This window comes from Thalassophryne amazonica, chromosome 21 (genome assembly GCF_902500255.1).
Source record: "Thalassophryne amazonica chromosome 21, fThaAma1.1, whole genome shotgun sequence".
NCBI classification, from domain to species: Eukaryota; Metazoa; Chordata; class Actinopteri; order Batrachoidiformes; family Batrachoididae; genus Thalassophryne; species Thalassophryne amazonica.
The window spans coordinates 39107472-39122207 of record NC_047123.1 but is presented as its reverse complement, the minus strand read 5'-3'; the positions used below and the strand labels follow the sequence as shown (position 1 = coordinate 39122207).

The 14736-nt window shown below is 40.5% G+C and overlaps 1 protein-coding gene across 1 annotated transcript in view; it reads left to right on the top strand.

Annotated features, from left to right (window-relative positions):
* The window catches only part of asap2b (ArfGAP with SH3 domain, ankyrin repeat and PH domain 2b), a 28253-nt gene that overhangs the window by 9621 nt on the left and 3896 nt on the right, over positions 1–14736 (top strand). Inside the window, exons 5-21 of the mRNA XM_034162775.1 lie at positions 258–307; positions 1384–1513; positions 2160–2245; positions 3508–3583; positions 4884–4970; positions 5235–5338; positions 6415–6484; positions 7477–7564; positions 8094–8142; positions 8216–8382; positions 10439–10572; positions 11013–11107; positions 11431–11620; positions 11735–11820; positions 11941–12056; positions 14432–14499; positions 14600–14707. Of these exons, the coding sequence (XP_034018666.1) occupies positions 258–307; positions 1384–1513; positions 2160–2245; positions 3508–3583; positions 4884–4970; positions 5235–5338; positions 6415–6484; positions 7477–7564; positions 8094–8142; positions 8216–8382; positions 10439–10572; positions 11013–11107; positions 11431–11620; positions 11735–11820; positions 11941–12056; positions 14432–14499; positions 14600–14707 (1704 nt within the window). The remainder of the gene's footprint in view (positions 1–257; positions 308–1383; positions 1514–2159; positions 2246–3507; positions 3584–4883; positions 4971–5234; positions 5339–6414; positions 6485–7476; positions 7565–8093; positions 8143–8215; positions 8383–10438; positions 10573–11012; positions 11108–11430; positions 11621–11734; positions 11821–11940; positions 12057–14431; positions 14500–14599; positions 14708–14736) is intronic.

The following is a 14736-nucleotide window of genomic DNA, read 5'->3' as shown; positions in this document are numbered from 1 at the left end:
TCAGTTTAAGATGAGTTTGTTTGTTTTTTTTGCACATTTCCTCCAAACTGTCAGATTAAAGGAGTAAATCAAAGGATTTGATATTATCAAGATATTGTTGAAATAAATTGAATTTAGTCTCTAAATACAATAAAAAAGACGCATCTGAAAATGAACCAGAATTCAGAATTTGTGTTTTCATTGTTTCTTTATGACTCGCAGATCAAAGTTGTCAGTCTATGATTGGCTGTAATTATCTGCTGTCTCCGCCTCCGTAGGATCTGAAGAAGCCGTTTGACAAAGCCTGGAAGGACTACGAGACCAAGCTGTAAGTCAAAGCAGACGTGATTTATCCGGTTAGCACTGTTTCCTCACAACCACAAGGTCCCGGGTTCTAATCCCACCCGCTCCTTTCTGTGTGCAGGTTCTCCCCATGTTTGTGTGGGTTTTGTCTGGCTGCTCCGGCTTTAAGATCATGTTGTTGCTGTTACTTTTTTAACAGTATGACTAAATAATGTTTTATTTTCAGCAGTTTGTGTGTTTGAATGTGGTTCGACTCGAACCATTTTCAGCTGTTCTCCAAAAAAAAAAAACCACAAAATGATTTATCTTATTGGGACAGACGGCTCATTAAACTGGTTTTCACCTGGATCCAGTTTAACTTTCCATTTCACAGTTCTTCAAAATTAATCTTCAAAAAATTTCAGATATAAAATACATATTAATTTAATAATTCAGCTTCTGGGCGCGCTGAGTCCTGTCGAAGCTCAGGGGGCCTGGAGCAGTCACTGAAAAGACTCAGAAAGGCTGAGAACACCCGGGACAGGCCACCTGTCCATCATAGGGTTTGACACACACACACACACACACACAGACTCATTCACACTACAGCCAATGTCAGAGCTTCCAGAATATCTCACCTGCATGTCTCTGGAGGTTGGAGAACCCAGGGGGATCCTATGCAACTGTGGGGAGAACATGAAGACTACACAGGGAGGCCCAAGTTGGATTCAAACCCTGGACCTTCTCACTGTGAGGCAGCAGGGCTCACCACTAAGCCACGGTGCCGCCCTACTTATTCATTTAAAATCTTCTATATACTGGTACTTAAATGTTGGCAGGTGTGCTTTTTATCACCTGCTGGCCTTTTTTATATATATATATATATATGGGTAAGGAATGATTAAAAAGAAGAAAAATAAAAATCCGCACAAAATAATAAGGACCCTAAAAAATCTCTACCATAGTTTCCAACCAACAAAATGAATCTGATAAGCTTCTGCTTCATTTTCTCCCGATCAGTCTGATTCTGAACTCTGGCTTCATCACCGTTTTGATCACTGTAGTTTCTGTTGTTTGGGACTTGTTACAGTGACCTTTGACCTCTTGCGTTGTGCTGTGCAGAGCAAAGATTGAAAAGGAGAAGAGGGAGCACGCCAAGCAGCACGGTATGATCCGCACCGAGTTCAGCGGGGGAGAGATCGCTGAGGAGATGGAGAAGGAACGACGCCTCTTCCAGCTGCAGATGTGTGAGGTGAGGTTGGCCAGAGGTCAGCCAAAGGTCAGCCAGTTCATTACAGTTGAATGGATAGAAATTCCACTTTCTGTATGGATTCCTGATGGCATGCTAACTTTACATATTGGTGTTAGCATACTGATTCTGTTGTTAAGACGTTCCCATGTGAGCATGCTAACATGAAAATGTATTGATCATCATATAAACACAGTGATTATCAATCATATATAATACAGTTGAAGTATTGCAGTTTTTGCAGCCTGCTAATGCTAATGTGTTAGCATGGTAAAACATGTCAGCTGCACATGTGCTAATTGGCATATGCTAGCTGTCATGTTGTAGCATGATGCTAATTATGCTAATGCAGTTATTGTTTAAGTAAAAGCAAACTTTTAACATTTTTTAAAAGTGTTGTGTGTTATTTATGTAAAAGGTACATTCTTATACCAACTTCATCTCTACTTTGTGTTCAAAAATAAGCATTAGCGTGTCACTAGCGTGTCAGTTTTCACACGTAATCAACCATTTTTCCTCTCATATTGTAACATTTTTGAAACTGTTAACCTTTGGCGTTCAACAAGTTTCAGGAAAAAAAACAACAAAAAACAGACAAATCGTATGTAAATATTGCAGAATTATTGACTTATTTTTCTTTTCTCTGCAGTATCTCTTGAAAGTGAATGAGATCAAAGTGAAGAAAGGCGTTGATTTCCTTCAGAACCTCATCAAATATTTCCATGCTCAGTGCAAGTAAGTTACACATTTAAAAACAAACTGTGAAATCAGAATAAAAACGCGTGTTATGAAGTTAAAATGGCAATTTGAGGTATTTTCAGAACAGAAAAGTGCAAAAGCAGTGAGCAAATAATTTCTCTCATTAAAAACAATTATGGAAATATTTTGTTTATATAAAAATAAACTGTTTATTTTTATATATTTATATATTTACAAATGCTTAAAAAATGGTGCATCGTGAACTCATTGAGTTAGTTTATTTGTATCACCTCAGTTTTGGTGGTGTTCTGTGTGATGGACCAGTCTTCACTTTGCATACCAAGATTATTTTATTATTATTATTTTATGATTTTTTTGTGGTGGTATTTGAATTCATTTTGTAGCATTTCTGTTATGTTTGTCACAGAGGTCTGAAATGAGCAGTGTCAGGCCTGAGGCTCCGTGTCCGTATAGTGTGTGTGTGTGTGTGTGTGTGTTTTTTTTTTTTTTTTTTTTTTTTCCTGGGTGCCAGCGTTTACTTATTTATTTTTGTACTCAATTGCTGTAAATGAGGATGGAGAACAGGCAGCTGTCACCAGAAAAAAATAAAAACACCACACCCAGCATTTCTTTTTGTGCACCAACTCTGAGCACTTTTAAGTTGAAAAATTTTCAGTGAGGTGCCACGACATCACTGTGGCACTTTTTTAAGGCAAACAGGAAGAGAAGATTATTTTCGCTGATTTGTCATTTGAAATCTATCACAGTAGAGGGGAAAAAGCCCTCATCCGTGATAGCCAATTGGTCCTTGCTGAGGGTGAGTACTTTTATAAGCTTGTCCTTGTTAGCTGTTTATTGTTGTTACAGAAATATGTTATGAGGAGCACCTTTTTTTTTTTCTTCACCTGAAAACACTGTCACCAGGTGGGGAAAAAGCATTTGTGGATGTTCATTCAGTGGTTTTCCTGCAGAAAAAAATGTGATATGGGTGCAGGTCCAAAATGATGGTTAAAGAGGAGAACATCTGTGAGAACACTCAGAATTGTGGCGCTTTGAAGATCTTGAAATTATACACCAAGCACATTAAACTGATTGAGTGATTGTTTGCAAAACTGCTGTGGACAGAATAATGACAGGGTCAAAGGTTACCGTCCATAGTTACGTGTCCATCCAACAAAGGATGTTCTGCTCTGATGGTGTGTTGAACAATATGAAATAAATCTGTTGAAAGTATCTGACAGGAACTTGTTTCACTGTGGTCAGACTGTTTCCGGTGTGTAAAATACGTCTTTGTTCAGTTTTTTCCAGGATGGCCTGAAAGCTGTGGACAGTCTGAAACCATCGGTGGAGAAACTGGCTACAGACCTGACCGCGGTGAGCACACGTGGCCACGTGATGTCAAAGGTCATGTTGTGTCTGCTTCTGTTTCCATTTTAACATCAGATCACCTTGAACGTTATCGACTAAAAACCGAAAGGTGTCAGTTTTTCTGTTCTCTGCAGTTACTGATGGATAGTTATTTTTAATGTATTTTTTAATAACTTTAATTACTGGGATTCAGATATTGACGTTTTATATTTTACTGTATTTTACAATATGGAGCACTTGTATATGTGAAAGTGGAACACACATAAAATATTATTACAGTTTGAATTCATACAGTGCTGATAAAATACTCACTCCTTCCTACAAGAATTCAAAATTTATTCCCTAAAATGTATTTTTGTGTAACTGAGCAGAAACATGTCAAAATGTAACTGAATATTTTATAGTAGCTGAGTTTGTCCTCAGAGGGCTTCAGTCTGTGACCGTCTTTATGATTCTACTGTTGTCATTAATATTGTTTGAAACATTTGTGTAAAATTTTTACCTCCGCCAAGGAGGTTTTGTTTTCGGTCACGTTTGTTTGTTTGTTTGTTTGTCTGTTTGTCAGCAGGATAACTCAAAAAGTTTTGAACGGATTTTGATGAAATTTTGTGGAGTGGTTGGAAATGACAAGAGGAACAAGTGATTAAATTTTAGTGGTGATCCGGATCACGATCCGGATCCCGATGCTAACGCGTTAGCATGTCTATGGCATTTTCAATGTTAAAAGTTAGCATTAAGCAGTTGCAGCTGTCATCACGTTCGGGTGCATTTGTTTTCAAATTGTAATATTTCTTAAATTTATTTTTGTTTATATATTAATAATCTAATGATTATTATATACAATTTTAGAGAAAGAGACAAAAAGAAATAGATTACTGTGCCAAACAGGGAATCTCTTTAGGGTCAGTGACCCTATGGCCTTGTTTAGAGAAGTGTTTCATGAATGTTAAAAAAATCATATATTTGCAGTTTAGTTGAATAATAAATTGAATTTTGTCTCTTATTTGTTTTTGTCTATAAGCACATGCAATATCAATATCAGTGCTCAGATAACAGTAGCTTCTGGGAAAGGTGCAAGTTGCAATAAACTGTGATGCCAAGCGCTAAGGATACATGCTATCCAGTCACAGCAGATGAAACTTTTTTACTACTGAGCAAACATCATTGTTAGACTTTTTTAGGTTCAATCATTCCACGGCGTGTAGATGTTATGGTGTCAGTGACCCCATGGCCTTGGCGGAGGTTTGTACTCTCTGAGTGCTTCTAGTTGTTGTTATTATTATTATTATTATTTTCTTTGAATCAGATAAAACAGAGTCAGGATGGAGAACGGAAGCAGCTGCTTCAGCTCAGAGACGTCCTGAAGACGTCGCTGCAGTCGGAGAACAAAGAGGTAAAAAAAAAAAAAAAAAACATGATTTCCCTCAAGAATAAAAGCGTTTGTCCTGCTGAAGTCACAAAGCTTCAGCTTTATAACGACTACAAGCAGCTTCTCGCCACAAAGTCTTCAAAGGCTGGACAAGCTAATGAGGAGTTAACAGTCACATGTCATTACATTATTCAGTCATGCAGTCCAGCCTAAACATTTGGACTTTTGCAGGAGGACAGACTGTATTTCTTTGACATAAAATGTCATTTTAACATATGTCGAAATCAGGATATGCAGACCAAACAGAACTCCGGCTACAGCCTCCATCAGCTGCAGGGCAACAAGGCACACGGCACGGAACGCTCCGGAATGCTCTACAAGAAAAGTGAGGGGTGAGTGAATGAAACATCCCACAATTCCACAGGAGAATAAAATACGGCCCCACAAATCACCAGAGCGTTCAAAGAATCCACCAATCAGATACCAGGATGTAGTCTGACTCCATATGAGATGTATTGATAGATTATGAAATATTCAAATATGCTTTTGTTTTTTCAAAGAATAAGTTCTATATTTTAGCATTTTTTAATACATTGTTAGTAATTAAACAAGTGTTTTTTATTTACAGGGAGAAAACATCTTGTAAGAACTTTTTACTTTTAAGTATTCAGCTTGTGAAGTGATTGGCACTTGTTTATGTCAAATAAACATTAATGTCATCAGCAAATAAAATGTAAAAATTTAGATTTGGTTCAATGTAATTTATGCTAAATTGAAAAAGTAAGGACCGATGACAGATTCCTGAGGAACGCCACAATAGAGTTCTAAGGTCTTTTCTCACAATGTAGACAACTTTTGAATCCTAATTATTCAGTAGTACTTTTTATCTGCCCTCAGAGGTGTTATAGCCTGGTTTCTTAGCTCCTTGTACAGTCCAGAAATTCCCCCAAGACACTGGTGACAGGCGAGAGTAGCTCACTCAGTGGGATCACGATTCAGATGGCCGATAAGTAGACCTGGGTTCTGTTCTTGGTCATGCTGTGGCACCTGCCTGTGTCCTTGAAGCAAGACACTTCATCTGCATCATCCCAGTACACCCAACTTGAAATGGGGACCAGCCTTAGACTCTCATCCGCTTCATGCTGTAGAATAAGCACCACCAAAAAACGGGCTTCAGGGCCCAGAACAAGACTTACTATTACTACTACAAAAATTGGAGTTTTAATAGTGAGATATCATCCGTCTGAAATATTTCGGGGAGAACCAAGAACATGAGCAGGAGATGAAATCATGAAGAATCCTCTAGGTTGAAGCTTCCAGTTTGTCTGAGCGCTTATTATTGCATCTGACCTTTTTATTTTTTTTTAATAAGCATTCTTGTATATGAGGATTGTGAAATGTATGTTCTGTATGAACTCCATCATCACCTTTGACCTTGTACGTTTTCTTCTTGATCTCCGTTCTTCAGGTTGAGGAAGGTGTGGCAGAAGAGGAAGTGCTCCGTGCGGAATGGCTTCCTGACCATCAGCCACGGGACGGTAAGACGCCACATCCTCTTCTTCTGTTGGTTCTTCTGCATGAGAAGCTCTGCCCTCTTGCTTGCATGTCTTCAGGCGTCCCCTGAAAAGTCGTCTTATGTTAAATTAGCTTATTTTAGTTTCTTATTTTGTTCCCCCTTTTTTTTTATTTGACGTTTTTACACAAAGAGCCAAACGGCCAATCACGACAGAGCAAGCAGCAGAGGAAGAGAAAAAGGAAGAGAAGAAAGAGCATAAGGAAAAGGATGAAAGACAGAAGGGTGGGAAGAGGACAAGTTTGACATATATTAATGTTCCTCACTCTCTGGATGAGAATATGTGACACTGATAGGTCCATGGCATGAGGGGGCGGGGCCACTAACACACTTGTCTCTTTCAGCGCTTTACTTTCTCTCTTTATTTGTGGAGGTTGGTTTCTTAACATTTTGTTGACCCTCTGACCTTTTGACCTCAGTTCTTGCCCTCGAGATCAGATTGAAGTCTGTGCAGCGACACGTTTGTATTTCCACATCATTTACGAGCACACAGCCACAGAAATTCATGTTCAGTCACAGTTGATGGCGATATTACGCGATTGTTTTGTCCACTAACGGCCTCTAGAGGCTGTCCGTGGTACCTCTGACTGTTTCCTGCCCAGTAACCCTCTGGGTTGCATTTATTATTATTTTTAAGAAGACGGCTTAGTTGCCGAGTTTAAAGTGAATTAATTTGTCCTGTTCAGCCTTAAAGCTAATTAAATCTGTATTGATGTTAATCTATAAATTTATATTCCGTGCTCATTGGATCATGTAACGTTAACCTCCAAATTTCAGTTTTCCTGATGTTTCTTCACCTAAAAACATGTCATTCCTTTTGGATTTTTTATTTTTTTAAAACTATGAATAATAATGTCATCTCTCATGAAAATCTTTACTTTTGATGTGTATTTGTCAGACTCTGTTGTTTGTTTGTTTGTTTTTTCCTAATCCTTGTGTGCAATCGCTGTCTTGCAGGTGAACCGACCGCCCGCCAAACTCAACCTGCTCACCTGTCAGGTGAAGGGGAATCCTGAGGAGAAAAAGAACTTCGACCTGTTCTCACGTAAGCTGACGTGGAGCCGTTCTTCTGGTGTTTGGCTTCAGTGTGTCAACAAGAAGTTTCCTGAAATGACTGTTATTTTATCTTAACGACAGTGAGATTTAAATCAAGTCACGTGTGTTAAATGTTAATAACTTCTTCCAAAATCCAAAGCTGCCAAATGGGAAATATCTACCATCCAAAAAAAAAAAAAAAAAAGCCTGCTGCTCAGTTTATCATCATAAGACTTTCTTGTTGATCCAAAATATTTCTTGTTTGAACAAAATATTGTAGATGCATGGGGGAAAAAATAATGTTAAATTATAAAAAGCACCTTGTTCTTTAAAAAAGTTCTTATTGGAAAATCTGAGTGTGTATTTCATCTGTGGTGGCTTTAACAATATGCTGATGACAATGTGTTTTATGTTTCATGCAGGCTTTTGCTTATTTTATCCATGAAGATGATCAGGCATTGTGCCGTTTGACCTGGTGGAGCTAAATTAAATGTGTGGGTGTTTGGTTTGTGTGTTTGCCGTCTGTTTCCCTCCCACAGACGACAGAACGTATCACTTTCAAGCTGAGGATGAAGCTGAGTGCCAGATGTAAGTGAGAATGTGAAGAATGAAATCTGACTGATCTGAACTGACCTAATCTGGATTTGTTTTTGTTCATCAGCTGGATGTCAGTGTTGCAGAACAGCAAAGAGGAGGCGTTGAACAAGGCCTTTAAAGGTGACCAGGCTGAAGGCGAGAACAACATCATCCAGGAGCTGACAAAAGCCATCGTGGGAGAAGTAAAGAGGATGAATGGCAATGACAGCTGCTGCGACTGTGGAGCATCAGGTCAGTACTGCTGCTGAGACCCCCCACGATGACCAAGTGACTCTTCCTGTTATTACAAAGACTCCGGTTGCTGCTAACAATTACTGGTGCTGCTGTACTCTTACTGTTACTGTGAAGACCTGCTCCTAGTCTGTCAAAAATCACATTATACTTATTTTTCCCCAACAAACTAAATAAAAAAAAAGTACCTAGTTTCTTTGCCAGTGTTTCATGACAATACAAACACAGTTACTGATGTTCACTAGATAACACTAAAACCTGATTAAATAGTATCACATTTTCTTCTAAATTGCAGGAAACCTCTTGAAGAAATTATGTATTTTTATTATTGAATACAAGTCTATCTAAAGGTTAAAAGTGGTCACACATTTTTAGGGTTGAGTATCGAGAACTGGTTGTTTTCGGGTATCATTAAGAAATGATTCGATCCGCCGACATCAATAGTCTTTTTGCTTAATGATTCCCTTATCGGTCCTTCAGAGCGCCGTTGTTTTTGAAGGTGTTTGGTGGGAAAATGATCATTTCTCTACGTTGATTACAGACCCTGCAGTGGCTCTGTAATCAACCGCTTCTGCAGTGCAGCTCTGCTTTGAAGTTTGAAGCAATGAAGAAGTGCTCCGACCTGCTGCGTAGTTGGTTCTTTGCTTCACTGCTTTTCAGAAGTGGCAACTCCGCTTCTTAACTCCTCTCAAAGCCATTAAAATATGTCAATCGTGAGTCACTTTTGTGTGGATTAAAGTCACTAACTGGGACTCTTGTCTTGCTGTGAGAAAGAAACGAGAATCGTCCTCCGTTCCGTTGCTCCAAACGCTGCACAGCTCTCTGCCGAGTCTCGTTAGAAAGATAGTCTGCTCAGAATTAATAACTTCAAAGAGAATCACTGTTTAAATCAAATGACACCTCTTTCCAAAAGTTGTAATACAAACAATAAACTACAGTTGATCAAAACATTTTCTTCCTCCCAAAATGAGACATCCTGCAGTGACGTGCAGCTCAGAGGTACGGAGTGACATTCATGCCAAAATGTCTGAAAGGAAATGCTTTTGACAAAAATACAGATTTGGTTTAGTTTATTTCTATTTATGTCCAGAGATCAAGGATACAGTAACCAATTACAAATTTATTCATTTTAAGACTCAATAAAATGTTGACGTAGAAAACCTGTAAAGCCTACTTTTAGTACACAGAAAATTCAAAAGAGGTATTGATAAGGGAATCAATAAGAAATCAGATTGATAAGCGGACTCAATAATGGCATCACTACTGATTAAAATCTCATCAGTGCCCATCCCTACACATTTTACATAACTCTTATTTATTTTAAATTTGATTTTATTATTATTTTTTTCAATTGAAGATTATGATGATTTTTGTCGACAGTTGATTGAAGTTTGATAATCAGTCTGAGACATTACACGTGTCAACACAATGTTTTTTTTGCATGGAGTTTTTCAGTGGATTTTGGGTAATTTGGGGGCTGAATCTGAATCTGGTGTTAGCTTTTGATCATTGAAGTAAAAGCTGCAGTCTCGCACTCCTCTTCAGCGCCATAACCAGTACAGCTCTTTGTTCACATTTCGTGAACATGGTTTAAAAACTGTTCTTTTGAGGCTGCTTTTGTGCGATTACTGGCGTCAAACTCGTGAGTGAATGCGCAACTTTCCATCAGTATGGAACATCCAGATTGCAAAAAAAAGTGATGTGATAGAAGAAATCTGAGCTCAGATTCAGGATCTCAAAATGTCCCTAAATCAGTTCCCAAACTTCAGGCAAGAATTTTTTTGTTGTTGTTGTTGACCAGTGAACACAGGGTTAGGGGTAGGGTAACCGTAACCCTAAACCCTAACCGCATAATTAACAAAGACAGACCCATTACAGAACCTTGAGGCACACACTGATCATTTTTGTCATTTTAAGCCATTTGCTTTGATATGTTGAAGATCTGTTAAAAAGGTTGTTTTTAAACCAACCAGCCGGTGTTTAGTCAACATTAGTGACCTGAGACATAACATCCTAAAGCTCTGGATCAGTAAAACTGCTCATGGTGTCCCGTCAGGCCCGACGTGGCTCTCGACCAACCTCGGGGTCCTGATCTGTATCGAGTGTTCTGGGATCCACAGGGAGATGGGCGTCCACTATTCCCGAATCCAGAGTCTGGACCTGGATGTCCTGGGAACCTCTGAGCTGCTGGTGAGTCCAGGATGGTGTCCTGTCAGGATTCACGTAAACCAGAACACCAGATCACAGATTATTGCAGATTTGACTGTTTCCATCCCTCCTAAAGTTTTGCACGTTCTTAGTTTTCCATCATATTTAATGTAGAGGAATTATACTAACACACAAATAATTAGTTTGTCCAGTGTTTTAGGGGCAAATCCTCAAAAGAAAGAGTCAAGATGTTTTAAAATTCCTGCATGTTTTCCATGTTTTCACATCTGATAAATCCCGTCTGGTGTTTCCTGGCTCCTGATTGGCTGAGCACCCCTGAATTAAACAACTAGCAGTGGGCGGAGCAGAGAGTGTTGGAAAACATGTAGGACAGCTGACCTCCAGGAGCAGCGTTGATGACCCCTGGTTTAAGGTGTCAGTTAGGGGTCATGAAGTCATGTGACTTGTTTTTACTGTTGCAGTTGGCCAAAAATGTGGGAAACGCCAATTTCAACGAGATCATGGAGGCGGATCTGTTGGTGCAGAATGTAACCAAACCCAACCCGTCCAGTGACATGTGAGTGATAGCCACACCCACTCTGAGGTTTCACGCCTGAACTTTGTGACACATGGTCAACGCGAAAATCGGTTAATGCACAGCTCATGGTCCTGATGTAAGTGTTACCTTTCAGAGTTTTCCATAAGCATTTGAACGCACCGTCACAGAAACACGGGGCGGTGACTTTGACAGAAATGACATCAAAGCCGGCTGATGACCTGCAACACGTTTCTACTTCTGGAACTTAATGACTCTGAAAATCATGGCTGCAGTCACTCTTTGAACTGATGACATCATCATCTGCTCACACCCTCTCTGTCTGTCCTCTGATTGGTTTCCAGGCAGATAAGGAAGGATTACATCATCGCCAAGTACACGGAAAAGCGCTACGTCCAGCGGCTGTGCGCTGATGCTGCATCCAGGCTGCAGGTGCTGTACGAGTCTGTCCGGAACAGAGACATCCTGTCCCTGATCCAGGTCTATGCTGAGGGCGTGGACCTGATGGAGGCCGTCTCCCAGCCCAATGAACACGTAGGACGCCATTTCTGGTTCCACAAAGATGCTGTTGACATAAACGTACGCCAAAATGTGGCGATGACACAAATCAAAAAGCGATGTTAATGGAACTGTGCTTGTTGTCCTCAGGAACCCGGGGAGACGGTGCTCCACCTGGCTGTCCGGATGGTTGACAGGAACTCCCTCCACATCGTGGACTTCCTCGCCCAAAACAGGTGACTTCATTATGCCTTGAAAGTTCAAGAACATTCTGCATGTCGTCTGAAAGCTCTTTGGTGAGTGGCTGAGTTCATGTATTGATCAGTGAAGCTGATGATCGGTTGATTGTGTCTTAGTGTGAATCTGGACAAGCAGACGTCCAGAGGCAGCACGGCGCTGCACTACTGCTGCCTGACGGACAACAGCGAGTGTCTGAAGCTGCTGCTGAGAGGAAAAGCTACAGTGTCCATCGGTAAGGACACAGACCACCACTTCACTGACAGCAGGGGGCGCTAGTTGGTAAAACTCTTCAGCAGTCGCACTCTGAGCTGTGAGACACAGAAACGTTAACTCGTAGAGTTAGCGTTAAAGTCCAACAAACTGAGTGTGTTATCTGAAGATGATCCCTTTGATTTGTTTCTTCTGGCGCCACCTTTGGGACAATACTTACATTACAACCACAAACTTCCAGCTATTCTTCAGCCTCCATTAGGTCTGATGATTGAATGAACTAATCAAGACTAACCTGATGGTCTGAGGCTGTGATCGCGTTAGCCATCAGCAGAGATTATCCACGCAATCTAATGCCACTGGAAGCTAATCGATGTCACAGCTGTTAAGGCCCAGTCACATGGCACTTAACAAAGGGCAAGGAAGCCCTAACGAAACTAAAAATCTGGACTTTCGTTGACTTTCATTGGCATCGTTTAACCTTTGCGCAGCTTCGTTCCTGCAGCTGGCGTTTCATCAGGATTTTTAAACAGTCGAAAAACTTGAACGAAGGGCAACGAAAACCTCAGTTTGTCCATATTTCATTTTGCTGTCATTCTTGTTTATTTATTGTTTGCTTATTTTTTTGTGACATTAGCGTTTAGTTTGACTTTGTTCGACCAGCTGAATGTTTTCATACAGTACAGAAGCAGTTTTGTGAGCGCTGCTGCTGCTGCATTCATGTACTGTCGGAAATTACAGGGCATACTCAGCCTGCTTGGATTTTTTTATCGGGGTGGGGGGGGCCGGTTCACTGGGCTCAGGCACCTTATATAGGTCAGAATTAATCTTTTGTGTGGATACAATTAATTATTTTGCCACAAGCAACTGCTGAATTTGAAACAACAAAAAAAGTTGTGTAATTTCTGACGGTACTTGAACACAGCATCAGCAGCAGTGATTGCCTCCTGTGTGCTCTTATTATTTTTATTAAATATAACAATATGAGTGTAGGAATGACAATCCAGCCCTTCTGTACATGTGGCAACAGGTAGATGATTCAGATGATTATATAAGAGCTGCTCTGGAAGGAAGAATTCACATTGTGGATCAGCTGCAGCTGGTGGAAATCACCACACATGGGGAGTCAATGCACGGCGTTGACACGGCCTGATCAATTTACTGGTCTGATATATTCAATCATCTTTACACTTATATTTATCCCCCCTTTGGACAGTTTTCTGTTATAAATCAATATATATGGCTTAGAACATAATACAGTGACACAGCAGTGACCACGGCACACCAGCGTTTTGTTTTTTTAATTGGAACAAAATGGAGCGCCCAGCGTGTCGACAGACAGTGAGGGTTCTGATGATGAAGGAGAAGATCCCTCTTTTATTCTGGATGAGGAACCAGAGCAGGTGGATCCACCAACATGCACACAGATCTCAACAGTGGGTCGGATCTCATGCTTCTGTTTGCAGCTAAGCTCCGTCCTAGCACCGAGTCCTGGGATGCAGAGATGCAGACACACACTGCTTCAGCAGTGGCTTCAGGCGCGTTTCCTTTAAAGCATCGAGATCAGCGTTGGGTTTGGTTTCCTTTTGCTCCTCTTTTGTCCCTTTTTTGCTCTTGATTAGCAGGCTGTTTGGTGATGGGAAAAGTCAAAAGCTCATTTGTCCACCTTTTCTCGATGAATTGTGACTTTGTGTTGTCCCCCCCCCTTCGTTCAGGAATCGTCGTTGCCGTGTGACCGGGCCATAACTGACTCTGGATCTGTTGCTCCCATCGACACTGTTTGACTGCACTTAACATCAGAACTGCACGGCTCAGTTATGTTTTATTAAAATAATACGTGAGTCTGAGGAGACGTTATTTGATGAGGAGGACAAGCGTGTACGCCTCATGGAGTCGGTCAGCGGGTCCGTAAATCTGTAAAACCTGCGGCGGGTTCAACTGTGAAATCTTTCATCCTTTTGTTTGCAATTTCTGAAGCCTTTTTGCTAATTGCATTGTCCTGGTGGCCACTAGTGGCCACTGTTCCTTGTTGCTACATAGCCAAGCTGGTCCAGGCTAGCCAGCTAATCTGCCGCTACCCAGATAAAGTGTTAATATAGATTTATTTGTCCTGTCTAGGGTCCTTTTCAAATTGATGAGAGTTCCTAATGTTTATACTGTTTTCATGAAGCCTTTTTATAAAAATGAATTGTGTGACATGCTAGTCTTGAAAGTTCGCGTGATCGAGACGTCCAATTGTTATTTGAGTTGATAAGTGTTCAATAAACAGACAGATTAATTGACTATTTTGCTTTCATCCAATGATTCAGATTGCTCATCGAGGTCAACGTTAAACCGGCTGTGTTTGTCACGTTTTTAAAAAATTATTATTATTATTGTTTTTCTGTGCAATCGTAGTGAATGAAGCTGGAGAAACGCCACTGGACATCGCTAAGCGTCTTCGCCACAGTCAGTGTGAGGACCTGGTGAGATTTGTTGTTTCTTTCTATATTTAAATGACTCTTTGGAGGTATTTTAGTTCAGAGTGTGATGTGTTCAAATGCTGTCTGTGATTTTGGGTTCCAGTTGACTCAGGCTCAGACGGGGAAGTTTAACGTCCACGTCCACGTTGAGTACGAATGGCGGCTGCAGAACGAGGATCTGGATGAGAGCGAGGACGAGTTGGAGGACAAGGTCGGCTACTGACCCTCTGACCTCAGACG